The sequence below is a fragment of the Chiloscyllium punctatum genome, chromosome 36 (assembly GCF_047496795.1).
Source record: "Chiloscyllium punctatum isolate Juve2018m chromosome 36, sChiPun1.3, whole genome shotgun sequence".
In the NCBI taxonomy this organism is placed as follows: domain Eukaryota; kingdom Metazoa; phylum Chordata; class Chondrichthyes; order Orectolobiformes; family Hemiscylliidae; genus Chiloscyllium; species Chiloscyllium punctatum.
The window spans coordinates 66,339,124-66,359,132 of NC_092774.1; the positions used below are offsets into that span (position 1 = coordinate 66,339,124).

The following is a 20,009-nucleotide window of genomic DNA, read 5'->3' on the forward strand; positions in this document are numbered from 1 at the left end:
AAACCTGTTGGGTGTTTGATTTTTAACTTTGTCCAGGTTAGGTTGGATTGGCCAAGCTAAATTACCCGTAGTGCTCAGGGATGTGCGTTAGTCAGCGCAATAGGGGGATGGGTGTAGGTGGGTTACCCTTCGGAGGGTCGGTATGGACTCCTTGGGCCGAGTGGCCTGCTTCCACACTCTGGGAATTCTCTGAAAAGAAGGGATTACTCTATTGCAAACTGCAGGGCAGCGCAGGCGCGGTGCGCGGAGCTGTTGCCGGTCTTTCCCCGCCCCCTCGCATCATCTATGACGTCATAACGCGGAAGTGGCCCTGTCCGTTTCAGAGTGAAACTCCCTCCCTCTGGGCAACTCTTCATCCTGGGAGGGAGTGGGGGGAAAATCTGTTCACTTGAAGCAACCGGAGTGATTCCAGGGAGGGGGCAGACTCTGCAAACTCAGGTATGTGTCTTAATTACCCGGGTGAGGAGGGACGGAGGGATGGGATGGGACTGTTTTCCCTCCTGCGCCAGAGACTTAGGGGTGACCTTCTCGACTTCTAGAAAAGCATGAGGGGCATGAATAGGGTAAATATACAAGGTCTTTTCCTTGGGATGGGGGAGTCCAGAACCAGAAGGTAATAGGTTTAAGGTGGGGGAAGATTTAAAAGGGACCTAAGGGGCAACTTTTTCATGCAGAATGTGATGTGTGTAAGGAATGAGCTGCCAGAGGAAATGGTGGATGCTGGCATCTGGATGGGTGTTTGATTAGGAAGGGTTCGGAGGGACATGTGCCAAGTACTGACAAATGGGACTAGATTGATTTTGGGTATCTGGTTGGCACGGAAGAGATTGACCGAAGGGTCTGTTTCTGTGCTGTGTATCTCTATGACTCTGGCTTTCTACTAACGTATGTACAGTTTCTCTCTGGTGTTGGTGTTAATGCTTTGATGTCTCCTTTCCCCCCCACTTCCCAGGGACGTTAATGTGAGAACAGACGGGGAGAGTGAGATGGTGCTTTCAATTTTGTGGAATAACTAAAGAAAAGAACGTTCCTCCAAAAGTAGAAATGCTTGTTCTGAAATTCTACCCTGGACTGACACTGATGACTTTTGTAATCTCTTTTTACAGAGTATTTGGTGATCTGAGGACGGAAGTTTCAAAATTAACAGATGAAGGGCTTATGCCTGAAATGTCGACTTTCCTGCTCCTCGGATGCTGCCTGACCAGATGTGCTTTTACACCACTGCACGTTTCAGCACTGACTGTCCAGCAACGACAGTCCTCACTTTGTTGTCAATATCTGATAGTCATTCAATCCATCGAGACTGCAACAATTTTTGACTGTGATTCTGTGAGAAGGAGCAAAGCTTTTTGGTTCCTGTTTGAGTACGTTTTCAGCATCAGTGGGACTGGATAAAATCCCTACTATTGCAGCGCACTGAGTGTGGAGCCAGAAACAGTTGTACAGCCTGGAAAGAGGAATTCACAGTGAGGAGGGGTCTACACGCATTTGTGTACAGCTGAGGCTTCGGCCATGGAGAAACCTGAGGAATCTTGGAAGTGTGGCGACTGTGGGAAAGGCTTCCGTGCTCCATCTGCCCTGGAGATTCATCGGCGCAGTCACACCGGAGAGAGGCCATTCACCTGCCCCAGGTGTGGGAAGGCCTTCAGCAATTCCTCCGCCCTACTGAGGCACCGATGGGTCCACAGTGGGGAGAGACCCTTCAGCTGCCCCGATTGTGGGAAGGACTTCAGCTATTCTTCTGACCTGAAGACCCACAGGCGGGTCCACACGGGGGTGAGGCCGTTCTCCTGCACTGTGTGTGGGAAGGCCTTCAGCACCTCCTCCACCCTACTGACCCACTGGCGGGTCCACACTGGGGAGAGACCATTCACTTGTTCCGAGTGCAGGAAGGGATTCTCTCAGGTGGGCAAGTTGCGGACGCACCAGCGGGTCCACACTGGGGAGAAGCCTTTCAGCTGCCCCGAGTGTGGGAAGGCCTTCAACGATTCCTCTGCCCTTCAGACCCACAAGTGGATCCACACACAGGAGAGGCCTTTCCCCTGCACAGATTGCGGCAAGATCTTCAGCAATTCCTACACCCTGCTGAAGCACCAGCGGGTCCACACAGGGGAGAGGCCCTTCAGCTGCCCCGAGTGTGGGAAGGGCTTTACCCAGGCCTCTACCCTGCTGATCCACCAGCGGATCCACACGGGGGAGAAGCCTTTCTGCTGCCCTGAGTGTGGGAAGGGATTCACTCAGATGGGCAACTTGCGCACGCACCAGCGGGTCCACACTGGGGAGAAGCCCTTCAGCTGTCCCAAGTGCGGGAATGCCTTCAGCGATTCCTCCACCCTACTGAAGCACCAGCGGGTCCACACGGGGAAGAGGCCATTCCCCTGCCCTGAGTGTAGGAAGGCCTTTAGCAATTCCTCTGACCTGCTGAAGCACCAGCGTGTCCACACGAGGGAAAGGCCCTTCAGCTGTCCCAAATGTGGGAAGGCTTTCAGCGATTCCTCCGCCCTGGTGAAACATCGGCGGGTCCACTCGGGGGAGAGGCCCTTCAGCTGTCCCGAATGTGGGAAGGGCTTTACCCGGGCAGCCACCCTGCGGAGGCACCAAGGAGTTCACGTGCCATCGCAGGGGGATTGAAGGAGCGACTGTCGAGTGCCATTATGGACTGGGCTATCAACCCAGTTCTGGAACTCCCAGGTTTGAATCCCACCGCAGCAGATAGCGGATTTGGAATTCGGTCAGAAATCTGGAGGTCAGAATCTAACAATGAAACCATCGGGCGGGGTGGGGGGGAAGCCCCATTCTGATTCAGTCACATCCTTTTTAGGGAAGGAAACTGCTGTTGTGGCAAAGGATTCACTCAGTCATTCCAGCTGCATCCTTTACCTGGTCTGGCCTACACGTGACTGAGACCTACAGCAGTGTAGTTGACTCCACCTGTTTCCCCCCACTTCTTTCCCTCCCGGCAGATGGGCAGGGAGAAACTTACTTGGAGACAGGGTATGGGTTGAAATCACTGAGTGAGGCAATACTTCTTCTGGGTTAAGGCTGTACAAAGGATCCAGTTACAAAGGGACAAGTCAGTGGTGACCAATAGGAAAGAAAGTGGTGTTGGGGGGGTGGTGGCGGAGGGTGCTTTGACCTTGAACAGTTAAAAATCAGCTACGTTTTCAACACCTTTTTGTGTTGGAGCTGTAACAAAGTTGGGTCGCAATAAAGGTAACCTGAACTTACTGCTGGGCTCAGACTTTGAAAGCTTTGAGCTCCAACAGGTTTTTGTTTTAAAGCTGCTCATTTCTTTCAGCCTCCTGTACTAAGTTTCCAATGCCATGTATCAGATGGAGCAGTGAATGAGTAGCTGGTATCATTAGAAATTGTAAATTTTTCAGGAGTGTAGAGTGTGTTGTTTCATTGGCATTGTAAAGTTTACTGGCAGCACCGGGAGGTGTGGGCTGTGTTCACGAGATATGATATGGAGATGCCAGCATTGGACTGGGGTGGATAAAGTTAAAAATCACACAACACCAGGTTATAGTCCAACTGGTTTCTTTGGAAGCACTAACTTTCGGAGCGCTGCTCCTTCATCAGGTAGCTGTGGAGCAGGATCATAAGACACATATTTTATAGCAAAAATCACAGTGTCATGCAACTAATAGGATATATTGAACAAACCTAGAGTGCTGTTAAGCCATTCATCTTTTAGAATGGGTTGCAGGTTTTAGTTCGTTAATACGTAAATCCCAGAACTACTTTTAAGTCATAGTCTTGAGATGACTTAAGGTTTATTTTAAAAAAAAGTGATATCTTAGCTCAGACAATGCATTACAGGTGTGAACTTCGAGTCTATCAGTATCCCAATCTTGAATCAGACTGGTTCTATTTCCAAAATAGGAATTTATAAAATATTACATGGATTGACTGGCTGCAGATTGTGTTTTTTTGAGCAAAATTGAATGTATCTGCAAATATAATTCTGCCAATACAAATTCACCCCATAGAGTTGTGCGTGCATGAGAGAGTGTGATTGTGTTCATGTCAGTTTGTGCATGCGAGTGTGCGTAAGACTGTGTGAACATTTGGTAAAGTGTGAGTGTGATGGAGTATAAGCCAGTGAGTGTGTTCGGGGGGGTGGGGGTATGTGTACATGTATATGTCTGAGAGAGAGAGCGTGTGTATGAGAGAGGTATGAATAAAAGCGAGTGGTTGCGTTTTGCTAAAACAAGGGCAGGACTTGTACAGTTAATGGTAGGGCCCTGGGTCATGTTGTAAAACAGAGACATGGGGGGAGTTAAGGTACATAGTTCTTTGAAAGTTGTATCACTGCTAGACAGGGTGGTTAAGAAGGCACTCAGCAGCATTGCCTCCACTGTTCACACCATTGAGTTGGGACATCTTGTTGAGGTTGTACAGAATGTTGGTGAGACCACTTTCTGGGTACTGAGTACAGCTCTGGGTGACCCTGTAAGAGGAAGAATACTATTAGAGAGGGTTTGGTAAAGATTTACCAGGACTGGAGGGTTTCAGTTGCAAGGAGAGGCTGGGACTTTTTTCACTAGAACACAGGAGGTTGAGGGGTGCGCTCATTGAGACTTATAAAATCATGGAGTGGAGATAAGGTGAATAGAAAGGGTCTTCTTAGTGTAGGGGAGCTCAAACTTGGGAGACATTTTTTTTTAAGGTGTAAAGAGAGATGTAAAAGGAACCTGAGGAGCAACGTTTTGACAGAGGGTGGTTTACATGAGGAATGAACTTGCTGAGGAAGTGGTAGATGCAGGGACAGTTACAACGTTTAAATGACATTTGGATGGGTACATGAAACGAAAGGTTTAGAGGGATATGGGCCAAATACAGGCAAGTGGGACGAGTTCAGTTTGAGAATCAGTGGATGATTTAGACCAAAGGGTCTGTTTCTGTGCTGTATATCTCTCTGAACCAGAAGTGATCTTATTGAAACCAGTAGAATTCTGAAAGGGGCTTGACAGGATAGATGCAGATAAAATGTACCTTTGTTGGGGAGGGTCACAGAATCCTGACAATGTGAAAGCAGGCCATTCGGCCCATCTATTCCACATTGGCCCTCCATATTGCTACCCATCCATACACACCCCCTTACTCTATATTTTCCAAGGCTAATCCACCCTAACCTGCACATCTCTGGGCACTGTGGGTAATTTAGCACTGCCAATCCACCCTAATCTATAATTTACCTTCTCAAAAATGTAATTTAAGTACAAAGCTTTTCTAAGAAAAATGTCAGTCTGACTGGACATTGGGACACAAATAGAATTCACACCTCTGTTCAAAAAGCTCTGCATTTCAATGGCATTTTTGAGAAGGTAATTAAAACCAAATTCTGGGATTAACAAACCAAAGAGAAGCAACCCATTCTAAAAAATGAAAGATTTAATCTAAAATTGTTTAATATATCACATTTCCATAATACTTGACTCCTTTGACTATAAATTCCGTGATCATGATCTCATTCTCCACAACCATCTGATGAAGGAGCCGTGCTCCAAAAGCTAGTGCTTCCAAACAAACCTGTTGGATTATAACCTGGTGTTGTGACTTTTAACTTTGTCCATGGAAACTCATGAGTTGTGGGACTTGGAACAGATCACAAAATGACAACTGTTACAAGTGAAATTTATCCTCTGCTCAGGCACAGGTGAACAGTGTGTTCTTTGACTTTGTGGATGACCAGGCTAGCAGTTATTAAATGCTTCTGTTAACCAGCAGAAGCAAACTGTAGATCAGCAATCGTTACTCAATAGTCCTGGTAATCCTGTTGGGTCAACAGAGAGAGAGAGGGAGAGGATGTCACATCTAAAGTGCATACAGAAAAGTTGTTTTGCTTGTTCAGTCAGTTGAGTTGGTTCTGCACTCAGATGAGAGTAGATACTGCTTTTAATGGATCATAATTAAACACTATGATGGAACACCTTAATTTCAAGGAATGCTGAAAGGGCAAATTGAACTGTAACCTTGAAGAGAGGTGTTCTTCCATTTCTAACCTTGGATAACCCAACTGAGATATTTTTACTGATCGCTCCAGAATCATTTTACTGCTGGATCTTTTCAGGGCAAATAATTTATGGGAGAAAATTTCTATATTGGGAAGGCAAGGAAATTTAAAGAAAAGGCTGTTAAAAGCATTTTAACTGGCCCTACGAGCTCTCATGGGCCAGTGCATTTGCCATAAACATTTCAGAGAAATTCTGTCTAACTGTTGGACTGAAAACCGTTTCCCCATTGAATGTTAAACAGCTATTGAGAACATTGCACATTATAAAGTGTGTTCTTGAGGAACGGAGGAGGATTGAACTTGCCAACGTGAAGCACATTTTGCAGAGAGAGGAAATTTCTCAGGATTGAAGAGGTTGATAGAAGTCAACAATTGTCAAATTATTTCATGAAAAGTACAGCTGGTATGGGGAGATGACTGGGGATCACAGAAGAGGAGTATCTGTAATGAGCACATAGAAACAAACCCTTCAGTCCAGGCCAACCAGATATCCTAAAGTAATCTAGTGATCCATTTGCCAGCATTTGGCCCATATCCCTCTGATTCCTTCCTTATTCATATCCCCATCCAGATGCTTTTTTTTCTTCTTCGGAGAATACTTGGGTGAGAGCCAAGATATTGCTATTGCTCATCCTTTCCACACTGTGCCTAACCTTTCCTTCGTACTAATTGTAGCTGGAGGAGCCTGAAATCTGAAAAGGATTTCCTGAAAAAAAACATTGATTCGAGGTTGGGCTCAGTGATGGATTTTCTAAAGCTTTGCTATTGTAATTTTCAATTTGACAAAAAAAATTTCAGTCATTAATGTCCAAGACAGAGTAGATATTCATTTAAGATATAATTGAGATATATATGTTCTTTACAATGTTTTTCCTTCATTACCAGTGATTGTCTGTCATTTGGTACATTGAGCATCATCTTTTTGTGATTCAACAGATATGATTTGAATTGAATTCTGTAAGATGGTTTTGTGTTTTATTTAACTTTAACACAAAGATTTCCTTTTCATGACTTTATTAAAATATCTTAATGTATTATGATGAAGCAGCTAATTTATTCTGAAATTATTTCAATTATTTGGTCAATTGCCAAATAATAGCTGCATAACTGTTGTAAATATTGACACTCAGGAAAGCTATTTTGTTTAATATATTTGTAAAGATCTTATCAAAACTATGAAATTGTTTTTCATAGGAAATAAAATTTGCAGTCTTTTATTAAATGGTTGAAAGTAACTTTGCACTTAATTGCTCCGTTTGGGATTAAACATTGTGACTTTGAGAAAAAATAATCTTTCAGAGTTTACGGTGAGTGTATTAACAAACAAATGTTGTCATTTGCTCTTGAGTTACCTCAAGCTCAATTTGAAATTCTTGAATGAGTTGAAAAAGGGGTACAAAGTGAATATTTATTGCACTTTGCTGAAATTCTCTGCACTGCCAATGTATTTGGTTAAACAAGATATGTATCTCTCCTGATAACTTTGTAATTCTTTGATATTTTATTTGTCAGTGCTCGTGCCCAAACATCCTAAAAAAAACATTTTGGCATTTGGTGAAGTTGTGAATTTTCAATCTGTTTCACAATTAAATGACGCAACCAATCTAAAGATTAAATACATATAACAATGTCAAAGAGATTGTGATAATAGAAAGTCAACATGTAGAGTTGCCAATGAAACATAAACCATGGCTGCTCTTAATGTGGTAAGACTGAATATCAATTGAAATGATCAGAATTAGTAGACACGATGGCATTGTGCACAAACTGTGTGTAGTGTGAATTCAGAATTTTTCTGATCATTTAATTCTGACACATGCAGTGATGGCAGCATCATAATCTGTTTTATTTGTTCATGGAATGAGAGGATCACTGGTAAAACCAGTATTTTTCATCATCCCTTAATTTCCCTTGAGTATTGGGTGAGGATAAGATGAGGTTGAGTTGCAAAGCCTACTGGCTTACTGTCCCCTGACAGAGACTTTGGGAGGAGAACAAAAATTGGAAGTTTACTTAAATATTGATGCTCCCATTTATCTCTCTCAAAAGGCAAATGTTTGGTCCATCAAAATTGTAATGGCGATTTTTATAGAGTTATAGAGATGTACAGCACAGTATTCTTCCAATAACAGAGCGACCAGACCTGTACTCAGTACTCTAGAAGTGGCCTCACCAACATCCTGTACAACCTCAACATGATGTCCCAACTTCTATACGCATTGGTGTGGACAATAAAGGCAATGGTGCTAAATACCTTCTTAACCACCCTGTCCACCAATGATGCAACTTTCAAGGAACGATGTATCTGAATGCCCCCTCCACACCGACATTTCTCTGTTTCACAACATGATCCAGGGCCCGACCATTAACTGTACAAATCCTGCCTTTCCTTGTTTTAGGAAAATGCAAGCCCTCACCTTTATTCATACCTCTCACAGCTAACCGATGAAGCAGCAGTGTTCCGAAAGCAAGTGCTTCCAAATAAACCTGTTGGATTATAACCTGGTGTTGTGTGAATTTTAACTTTGTCCACCCCAGTCCAATACCAGCTCCTCCATATCGTTTCTAGTGAATACAGCCCACCCCTCCCGGTGCTGCCAGTAAGCTTTACAACGCTGATGTAACAACACAGTACCTGCACTCCTGAAACGTTTACAATTTCTAACGATACTCGCTCCTCATTCACTGCTCCATCTGATTCACGACATTGGAAACTTAGTGCAGGAGCCTGAAAGAAATGAGGAGCTTTAAAACAAAAACCTGTTGGAGCTCAAAGCTTTTAATCAGAGCTTGAGCCCGGCGGTAAGTTCAGGTAACCTTTATTGTGACACAACTTTGTTACAGCTTCTGATTCCCCAGTAAAACATGGAAAACGTAGCTGCTTTTTAAACAACTCTGGGTCAAAGTGCGCATACACCACCCCACCTCACTTCCTTTACTACTGGTAACCACCAAGTTGTCCCTTTGTAATTGGAACCTTGGTACAACCTTAATCCAGAGGAAGTATTGCCTAGCTCAGCAATTTCAACCCAGACCCTGTCTCCATGTAAGACTCTCCCAGCCCATCTGCTGGGGGAGGGTGGTTGGAGATTTGGGGCAGTGTAGAGTCAACAAGGCTGCTGTGGGTCTGGAGTCACCTGTCGGTGAGACCAGGTAAAGGATACAGCTAGGGTGACTGAGTGAATCCTTTCCTCAAAAGGATGTGAGTGAATGAGATGGGATTTCCCCCCCCCCCCCCCCCCCAACCATGAAAATGGTTTCATTTATAAATTCTGAACTCAAGATTTCCGACAGAATTCCAATTCCACCAACTGCCACAGTGGAATTCATACCTGGGAGTCCCCGGAACTGGGTTGATAGTCCAGTCAATAATGGCACTCGGCCATCACTCCTTCCCGAGTGCGGGAAGGGCTTTACTCGGGCCTCCACCCTGCTGACCCACCAGTGGGTCCTCACTGGGGAGAGGCCCTTCAGCTGCTCAGAGTATGGGAAGGGTTTCACCCACTCCTGCCACCTGTGGAGGCACCAGCGAGTTCACGTGCCATTGCAGGGGGTGTCAAAAATAGTTATGGGGGAAGGCAAGAAATTTTTTAAAAAAAATATATTCATTCAAAACTGTTTCAAATCTCTCACAACACCTCTATATACAAAAGAGAACAATACCAAAATACATAAAAATAGCAGTACGAGAATATCATATTGTGATACTATTAATAATGAGCTACCTATTATTTTACGAGAACAAACTTAGCTTAAACTAAACTACAATCAAATTGAATAAAAATAAAATGAAAAATAATTTAAGTTAATTTGAATTCTATCACATTACTTTATTCTATTTTGCTCACCACACCTCTATTAAGGCTCCCATCCATTGGAGCACCAGTTATTGTACCCGTATTCTTTTCACCCAGCCTTGCCCTCCCAGGGCCCCATGAGCGCCCAGACTGATTCCCACAACTATACCACGGCTCTAATTGATACTGCTGATCAGTCTGCATCAATATAATTTAGAAAGGGCTGCCACGTCTTGTAAAACTACTGTTTTGTGGTGCACCATATTTGTGAGGTCAGCTTGGGGGGGATGCTCCATCACCAGCATATGCCACCACATAAGCCCTGGAGGTTTTTCCAATGTCCAATTAATTAAAATGTTCTTCCTTGCACAGTGCGTAAGAATGTTACACAGTCTGTTCCTGTGTTCTCTGACAGAAGGCAAATTTGGCAACGCCAGAAGAAGAAATACCGGATTCACTTTAACTTCAGTCCCCCAGGATGTCCTTCAGCTCCCTTACTATAGCACTCCAGCATCTCTGGATCTTACAACATGACCAATAGCAGTGTGTGAGTGACTATACTAATTTTACAATTGAGACACCCTGGTGATGCTCCTCTCTTGAACTTAGCTAGCTTCTCTGACTCCACATAAGCCCTGTGTAAAATTTTCAATTGCATGCCCTGTGCTGTTACATATTGAAATTTTCCTGATATTTTCCCATATATCTTGCCATAGTTCTAATGAAATATCCTATCCTAGCTCCTGATTCCACATCCTAGACAGTCCCTCCACATCCCCTTCTGTAAATGATACAACGTACTCACTGAAAGAGCGCCTGTACACCAGAGTACTCTTTACTCCACATTTGACCTGTAATGCTGAGCCAGGAGTGTGATCTTCCTCTGTATTTAATCCCTTAGCTGAAAGTACCGGAAAACATCCCTATTAGACAATGCATAGTTCTGACTTAGCTGGCGAAATGACATCAAGACCTAACCCTCGAATAAATCTTCCCTACAGGAAATTCCCTTATTCTCCCATGACTTAAAGCCGGAGTCCATTGCCCCAGGTTTAAATCCTTGGGCTGCCACCAGTGGGGTAATCAGCGAGGTCTTCAGCCAATTACCCTTGTCTTCGCCTCATTATCCTCCAGGCTTTCACTGTATTTAAAATGATTGTACTCTTACACTGCTCAGTCTCGGATTTCATCTTCTCAATGAATATTAGATTAACGAGGGGACATCTCGACTGCAATGCTTCAACGTCAAGAAAAATCGACCCCGAGTCCCCCCGTACCCAGTCACCCACATATGCTAAGAAAGCGCTTATTTGATATCTCTTCAAGTCCAAAAGGTCCACTCCGCCTCACCCTGTGAGAGCTGCAATTTGGTAAACTTAATTAGGGGGCACCTGCGACACCAAATAAAAGAACCTAGCCAACCATTGAGCCTCAGTAATACTCATCTGGGTCACAACAACAGGAGCATTCTCATGGCGTACAACAGGCGAGGAAGAGCATTCATTTAAATCAGAGATATTCGGCTTAACCATGATAACGGTAATCCGTCCCACCTCTGCAAAAATTGCTTTATCCTCTCCAGTAATTGTACATAGTTAGCTTTATACAGCTGGTGGAAGGCAGGGGTAATAAAAATTCCCAAATACAAAAACCCTTTTGACGACCATCTAAACAGGAACTGCATTCCATCCTTCAGATCAGGCACCTCCACTAATTCAGAATAGGCACCTCCCCACCCCATCGGCATGGCTTCTGATTTTGTAAAGTTGATCCTGCAGCCCGAAAAACTGCCAAATAAATTAATTGTTTGAATCAATCGAAGAATGGACTCCTCCAAATTGGCCAAGAACAAAAGGACATCATCAACATATAGGGTAATCTTATGTTCCCCCATTCCCACTCCTGGCCCCACTATTTCAGGGTCCTTCCTGATAGCCTCAGCTAACAGCTCAATTGCCAAGGTAAAGAGCAGCAGTGAAAGGACGCCCCTGTTTACTACCTCTCCCAGGATTAAAGTTATCTGACTTAGTGCCGTTTGTGATGACTGCTGCCTTAGGATCATTATACAACACTAGCAAAGGTTGTCCCCAGACCAAAGCGCTTGAGGACCCCAAACAGGTATAGCCATTCTATCTGGTCAAATGCCTTTTCTGCATCTAGGCAGGCCACTGAACCCAGGATCAACCTTTGCTGGCATACCTGCACCATATTCAGTACCCTCCTGATATTGTTGGAGGAGCTACGGCCATAACAAAGCCCATCTGATCTTCTTTCACAATACAGAACAACACCTTTTCCAACCTCAGGGCCAGCGTCTTGGGTAGAATTTTAAAATTTACATTCAACAGTGAAATGGGTCTGTATGAAGCACATTCTTCATGCTCTTTCCCCTTCTTTAAAATGAGGGAGATATTAGCCTCCCTAAGAGAGGGCGGAAGATAATCCTGTGCATATGAATAGCTATACATCCCCAGAGGTAGCTCCACCAACACATTTATGAATTCCTTATAGAATTCACTTGGGAATCCATCTGACCCCAGTGCTTTGCCACCTTGGAGATGTTTTATTGCTTCATGCACCTCCTGTATCGTCATAGGCCCATTCAACAGGAAACCTGTTCCGCGTTTATTCTAGGGAGGTGCAGGATCTCAAGAAAGGCCTGCATTCTCGCTGTACTGTGTTCATCACCCTCTGACTGATATAACTCTGCAAAGTATTCCCTCAATCTAACATTAATCTTCTTTAACTCACGAGTAACTGTGCCAGCCTTCTCTCTAACAGACATAATAGATTGAGAAGCATTTTTCTTTCTAGTGAGATATCTACGTGGCTTATCTCCAAATTCAAACAATCTTTGTTGCGCAAAGCAGACCTTTTTGTCCCCAGTGTGTGCAATGAGTTGGGAGCAGCCCGGAGAGCTACAGCTTGACCAGTGAATTCCTATTATACTTCCTCAGCTTTCTGCAGACGGGTCTCCAACATCTGTTGTTGCTCCTTCCTCTGCGTCCTTCTAGCCATTGAATAAAGAATAATCACGCCTCATAAATATGGCTTAGTGGCCTTCTACAGTATTTCCGAATTACTGGCCGTACCCGAGTTGATATCCCAGAAGGTTCTGAACTCTTGTGATTTACTCAACAAATTTGCTATCCCTTAACAGGAATGGGTCCATGCACCAATGCTGTGCATCCATTCCACCACTCTTGATTTTACCTTCAAAATACACTGGCACATGCTCCGACAGCTATATTGCCAATTTCACAAGCCAATGTTCTGTCCAAGTAATCCAATGGCATTAAAAAGTGTCAGTTCCCATGTGGTACTTGTGTGGGTTGGAAGAGAAAGTAAAGTCTCTTCCATTAGGGTGGAGATGTCTCCACACATCCACTAATCCCAAATCCTCACACATGTCCACCAACTGCTTAGATTGCGCGGGTGTACCTGCCTGGCCCCTTGGCACCCTGTCTACCTCGGGATCTATTAGGCGATTAAAATCCCCTCCAATGACCATGCGGCATACCCCAAGACTCATTAATTTTGCAACTGCATCAATTATAAATTTAAGAGGGTGCACCGGGGGGACAATACACATTCAGGACGCCATACTCTTCTCCATGTATTAGAGCTTTAAGAATGACGGACAGTCCATGTTTGTCCTTAATTTGCTCAATTACCTGGAAAGGGAGGTTCTTCCTTCTTACCAGTATAGCCACTCCTCTACACTTGGAGCTAAAGGAGGAGAAGAATACCCTATCATAACCTCCTTGCTGCAGTTTCAGATGTTCCTTATCAGTTAAATGTGTCCACCCTTTCCCTCCTGAGGCTTGACAGCACCTCCTTTCTTTTTAATGGGGGAATGGCTCCCTTTTACATTCCAGGTGCACCACCTGAACGAATCAGTAGCCATGGCCATCCAGGGCAGCCCATGGTTTCCCAAGAGGAGGAAGCTTATCCGAGGTGCAGTGAGCAACAAAGACATTAACTCTATAAAGTCTAAAAACTGCTCCTATTAAAAACTACGATAAATAAAAATCTAACTACCACATATAACTGAAGCAAACGCTCAAATAACCCCCAATTATGTTGAGATCTCTTCCCCCCCACCTCCCCAAACCCCACCATTGCCACCATCCTGGCTCCTTTCCACTGAGGCTGTGCCCCAAACACCAGGCAGTTCACAGATTGAAAAAAAAGTTATTTACATTCTGAGAGTTAACAATGGCTACCCATCTCCCCACACCCCTTCTCCATACATCTTAAGTACAGGTATAGCCACCCACAATCCAAAAACAAAAGGATAGCAGTAAAAAAAAGGCCCCAGACAATATGTAACTGACCGATATACTAAATAATTCCAGTTTTTTGTCAGGGCAGTACGTATAAAGCCGAGAACCACAAAAAGGGGCAAAAAAGTAGCATTGTCTGTAATGATGTCCCTCCCGCCTTCACCCTGACTCGATTTCTTTAATTCAGAGAATTCGCAAAGTCCATCGCCTTTTCTGCTGAATCAAAATTATATACCGTCCCTCCATGAGTGAAACGCAATCAGGTCAGGGACCTCAAGGAATATTATATGTTCAGATCCCTTAATTTTCTCTTCACTTCATCAAATGCCCTTTTCTTAATCCAGGCTCCTGAGAAGTCCTGAAAATATATTATTCTTGAGCCTTTGTGCATTAAAGTCTGTGGATCTCTTCCCAGTCTTCTTGCTGTTTCAATCACTATCTGTTTTAACTTTTTAATGCAGGAGGCGCACTAGGACCACGCGGGGCTGCGGGTCCGACCTGGACCTGCACATTTCGATCCGGTGGGCCCGCTCCACACTCAACAGGCCCGACTTCAACTTCAACCCCAGGAATCCAATAAGGTCTTTGCCTTCATCGCATTCCGGAAGACCCACGAGCTGGAAGATTGTTCTTCTATTTTTGTTTTCCAGGTCGTCCACTTGCTCCTGAAGGACCCGAACCTGGTCTTCTTGCGTTTGGATCCTTCCTCCTGAGACCTCCTCCATGGTCCTCTCCTCCGCTGCCTATTCTCTTTGGGCCAACATTTGAATTTCCTGCTCATGCTTTTCCAGCGTGGCAGGTAGTGGTTCCACTGCTGCTTCAATCTTTTCTCGGAGTTTGGCAAACTCCAAGAGTAACTGCTGCTGCCCCATTAAATCCAAAGGGACTGCCCTGGGAGTTTGAGCAATGGCTCCAGGCCCCCCCAATGCAGTAGAGGAGGGCCCTGCCTGCTGCACCCCTGTCGGCTCCTTTCCTTCATTTGCTTTCATTCTGATCCTAAAGCTGTCAAACCACAATGATAGCAGCTCCAGACGTTCAGTAAGTTCATGTTAGCAATTCTTTTCTCCTACAGATGGTTAATGAGTGGGGGGGAGGGGTAAAAGTCCACCTTGTCGGGGGTATGGCACAGAGCCCACCACAGCAGACCACTTAAACCACCGCCATCTTGGATTTCCAAGAAGATGGTTTTAAGATCAGTACAGAACAGCTACAGGGTCATACAGCACAGAAACAGACCCTTCGGTCCAACTCGTCTATGCTGACTATGTTCTCAAACCCAACCAGTCCCATCTGCCAGTAATTTGCCCATATACCTCCGAAACTTTCCTATTCATGTACTTTTCCAAATGTCTTTTAAACATTGTCACTGTACATGCATCCACTTTCCTCTGGACACCCATTCCACACACAAACCACTCTCTGTGAGAAAAAAATGGAGCTCTTCATGTCTTTTTAAAATCTTTCTCTTCTCCCCTTCAAACTTTGCTCCCTAATCTTGAAAGCCCCACCCTCGGGAAAGGACACCTGCCTTTCACCTCATCTGTAACCCTCATGATATTATAATCCTCTTTCAGGTCAGCTCTCAATCTCCTCTGCTCCAGTGAAAGAAATCCTAATCTATCCACCTGGCTGTAGATATATTCATATCCACTTATGATCTGTTCAATGCTGGTGCAGGCTCAAATGGCCAACTCCTGCTCCCAATTCTCTCACTCTGTCCAGGACAGCATTGGGAGATTGGGAAAGGGGAGGGATAGATATCATGTTTGTTTGTATTTTTAAAATGCACTTGATTCCCACAAATAAAATCAACAGGTACAAGTACAGCACATGCAGTATTCCTCATTGCAGCTTCAAGGTTTTGTGTCCTCTTCTTCTGCATTGGCTCCAGCACATTCGGCTTCTTTCCCCTCCCCCCGCCTCCCCATCCCTGCCCTGAGCCGTTGATGCTTTCATTGTTTATAAAATCAAGAGAGGGATGGATAGGGTAAATAAACAAGGTCTTTTCTCTGGGAGTGTAGAACTATAGAGTAATAGGTTTAGGGTGAGGTGGCCCGACGAGGGTGCAAGGGATTTAAAAGGAACCTAAGGGGCAATTCATGCAGAAGATGGCGCGTGTAAGGAAAGAGCTGCCAGAGGAAGTAGTAGATGCTGGTATAATTATGACAGATTGAAAAGGCATCTGGATAGGTTTATGAATAGGAAGGGTTTAGAGGGATATGGGCCAAATGCTGGCAAATGAGACCAGATTCGGTGAGGACATCTGGTCAGCACAGACCAGTTGGACCAAAGGACCTGTTTCTATGCTGTATATCTAGATGATGCTGGTTTGCCACGCCAGTCTGTTCAATTTCTCTCTGGTGTCATTGCCTTGATGTCTCATTCCAAAACTCCCCCACCCCCGTGGGGGCACGTTAACCATTTTGTGTCTGATTGGTTGTCAAGAAGCTGCATTGCAGGTTCATCCTGAATTTACACATTATATTTTTGCTTCCAAAAATCAGACTTGCTCACTCTCAACAGTATCCCAATGTCGTGGAAGATATTAATTTTCAGGTGGAGGTATCCAAAATTCAAAGAGGTGTCAGTTGTGACTGTTTTGCTCTTCTGTCCCTGTCAAATCCTGAATCAGCACTTTGAGGAGAATTAGAATGGAGTGAGAACAGAGAGAGAGAGAGAGAGAATGTTCTGCAGAAAGTAGAATTGCTTGTTCTGAATTTCTACCCTGGATTGACAGTGATGACTTTTGTAATCTCTTTTCAGAGTATTTGATCTGAAGATGAAGTTTCAGGCTTATGCCTGAACCATTGACTCTCCTGCTCCTCAGATGCTGCCTGACCCGCAGTTTTCGACTCTGATTCTCCAGCATTTGTGAGTCACTCAATCCATCGGGACTGCAACAATTTTCAACTATGATCCAATTGGTTCCTGTTTCAGTACGTTTTCAGCATCAGTGGGACTGGAAGAGAGACCCTACTGTTGCAGCAACGCACTGAGTGTGGAGCCTGAATCAGTTATCTAGCTGGATAGAGGAATCCAAGGCAGGGAGGGGACATACACGAGTTTGTTTGGAACTGTAGCTTCGGCCATGGAGAAACCATGGAAGTGTGGCGACTGCAGGAAAGGCTTCCTTGTCCCGTCTGCCCTGGAGACACATCGGCGCAGTCACACCAGGGAGAAGCCATTCTCCTGTCCTGAGTGCGGGAAGGCCTTCAGTGATTCCTCTGCCCTTCTGAGGCACCGACAGGTGCACACAGGGGAGAGGCCCTTCAGCTGCCCTGAGTGCAGGAAGAGCTTCAGCGATTCCTCCACCCGACTGAGGCACTTGCGGGTTCACACAGGGGAGAGGCCCTTCAGCTGCCTCAAGTGTGAGAAGGCCTTCAATGATTCCTCTGCCCTGATAAGGCACCAGCGGGTGCACACAGGGGAGAGGCCCTTCCGCTGCCCAGATTGTGGGAAGGTGTTCACTCGCTCCTCCCACCTCGTGATTCACCGGCGGGTCCACACCGGTGAGAACCCCTTCCCCTGCCCCAAATGTGGGAAGGCCTTCAGCGATTCCTCTGACCTGCTGATCCACCGGCGGGTCCACACCGGTGAGAGGCCCTTCACCTGCTCTGTCTGCAGGAAGTGCTTTACACGCTCTTCCGACCTGCTGAAGCACCAGCAGGTCCACACTGGGGAAAGGCCCTTCAGCTGCACTGAGTGCGGGAAGGGCTTTACCCAGGCCTCCCACCTGCTGACACACCGGTGGGTCCACACTGGGGAGAGGCCGTTCACCTGCCTCGAGTGCAGGAAGGGCTTTGCTGTCTCCTCCACTCTACTGACGCACCAGCGGGTCCACACTGGGGAGAGGCCGTTTGCCTGCCCCGAGTGTGGGCAGAGGTTACAATGTCCTGCAGCTTGAACAAGCACCAGCGGAGGCACCAATGGTCCCAACAATCAGATTCTGCCGGTAACGCTGCTGAGGGTCACCCCCAGGACTGAGCCTCCTGCCCTTTCTGACAGTGGGGGTAGTGGGAGAGTTGGGAGGCTTTTTTGTTTTCTACTGGGGGAGTGGAGGGGGAAGAGGGGGGTGGTGGTGGCTCAGTGGTTAGCACTGCTGCCTCATCGTGCCAGGGACCCAGATTTGATTCCATCCTCAGGGTGACTGTCTGTGTGGAGTTTGCATGTCATTCCCCCCTGTCTGCGTGGGTTTCCTCTGCGTGTTGCAGTGTCTTCCCAAAGTCCAAACATGCGCATGTTTGGGCGAATTGGCCAAGCTAAATAGTCCCATAATGTTCAGGAGTGTGTAGGTGTGGTGCATTAGTTAGGGGTAAGTGCAGAGTGATAGGGTAGGAGAATGTGTCTGGGTGAGTTACTCTTCAAGTGTTCCCTCTGAACTTGTTGGGCAGAAGGGCCTGTTTCCACACTGCAGGGATTCTATGATTCTGTAAGCTCTGCTTCCAGTGGGCGCTGCTGCTCATTGAGCCCAGGACCCGCACAAGCCTAAAATCACAAGACCATTGGAGCAGAAGTTAGGATATTTTGACCCATCAAATCTGCTCCACCGTTTGTTAGAGACAAAATAAAAAACTGCAGATGCTGGAATCTAAAATAGACAAACAGGAGGCTGGGCACAACAGGAGGTGGAGAAGTCAGCATTTCAGATATTATCCCTCAGGACTGAAGAAGGGTTCTACCCGAAACGTTGACATCTCCATCAGAAATGATTTATCAGGATGTTGTTAGAACGAGAGGGCATAGGTTTAGAGTGAGAGGGGAAAGATTTAAAAGGGACCTAAAGGGAAAGCTTTTCATGCAGAGTGTGGTGCGCGTATGGAATAAGCTGCCAGAGGAAGTGGAGGAGGCTGGTAGAATTACAGAATTTAAAAGACATTTGGTTGGGGACATGAATAGAATGGGTTAGAGGGATTTGGGCCAAGTGCTGGCAGACGGGACTAGATTAATTTAGAATATCTAGTCAGCATGGACGAGTTGGACTGAAGGATCTGTTTCTGCGCTGTACCTCTCTATGACTACTGGTCCTGATGCAAGTTTAGAATTGAGTAACTTTGAATAATTCAATCTTGTTGAATTCACCTCCGGGAAGGTTTCAAATGAACCCCTCCAAGCGATATGATTTAACTACTCCGAGTTGGATAAAATATCCCATCAATTTCAACATGAATGCACAGTTGAAGAAGTCAGAAGTCATACAACCCCAGGTTACAGTCCAACAGGTTTATTTGAAATCCCAAGCTTTGGGAGCATTGCTCCTTCATCAGTGCTGCTCCTTCATCACTTCACCTGATGAAGGAACAGTGCTTCGAAAGCTCATGAGTTCAAATCAATCTATTGGGATTGTCACCTGGTGTTGTGTGACTTCTGACCTGTCCACCCCCAGCACCTCCACTTCAGAGTTGACAAATGAGATCAGATTTTATTCAGCATGATTTAGTGCGATATTCATCTGGATGTCCTTATGACTGAAACATCGATCCTCCTGCTCCTCGGGTGCTGCCTGACCTGCTGCTTTTCCAGCATCACACTCTCAACTCTGATCTCCAGCATTTGCAGTCCTCACTTTTTCCTGGTTCATGTGGAAACTCAACACTGTCAGAGTTACAAAGAGACGCCAGTCATAGAATACTATAGCACAGATACAGGCCTTTCAGCCCAAACCTGTCCATGCTGACCAAAATGTTTGTCAACACTAACCTCATTTCCCTGCACTTGGCCCATATCCTTCTAAAGCTTTCCTATCCATGTATTTGTTGAAACACCTTTTCAATGTTGTTAATGTACCTGCTTCAACCACTTCCACTGGCAGCTGTTTCCTCAGGTGAACTACACTCTGTAAATATTTTGCCCCACATCTTTTCTTCCATTTTTCTCCTCTCACCATAAAAACACGTCCTTGGTCTTGAA

General features: G+C 45.3%; 2 protein-coding genes across 2 annotated transcripts in view; both read left to right on the forward strand.

Annotated features, from left to right (window-relative positions):
* LOC140460117 (uncharacterized) overlaps nt 1-6,973 on the forward strand; it is a 46,448-nt gene extending 39,475 nt beyond the window's left edge. The window contains exon 4 of the mRNA XM_072554514.1: nt 1,475-6,973. Within this exon, the coding sequence (XP_072410615.1) occupies nt 1,475-2,631 (1,157 nt within the window). The 3' untranslated portion in view covers nt 2,632-6,973. The remainder of the gene's footprint in view (nt 1-1,474) is intronic.
* The window catches only part of LOC140460614 (uncharacterized), a 333,883-nt gene that overhangs the window by 24,183 nt on the left and 289,691 nt on the right, over nt 1-20,009 (forward strand). The gene's annotated exons all lie outside the window — the stretch shown is intronic.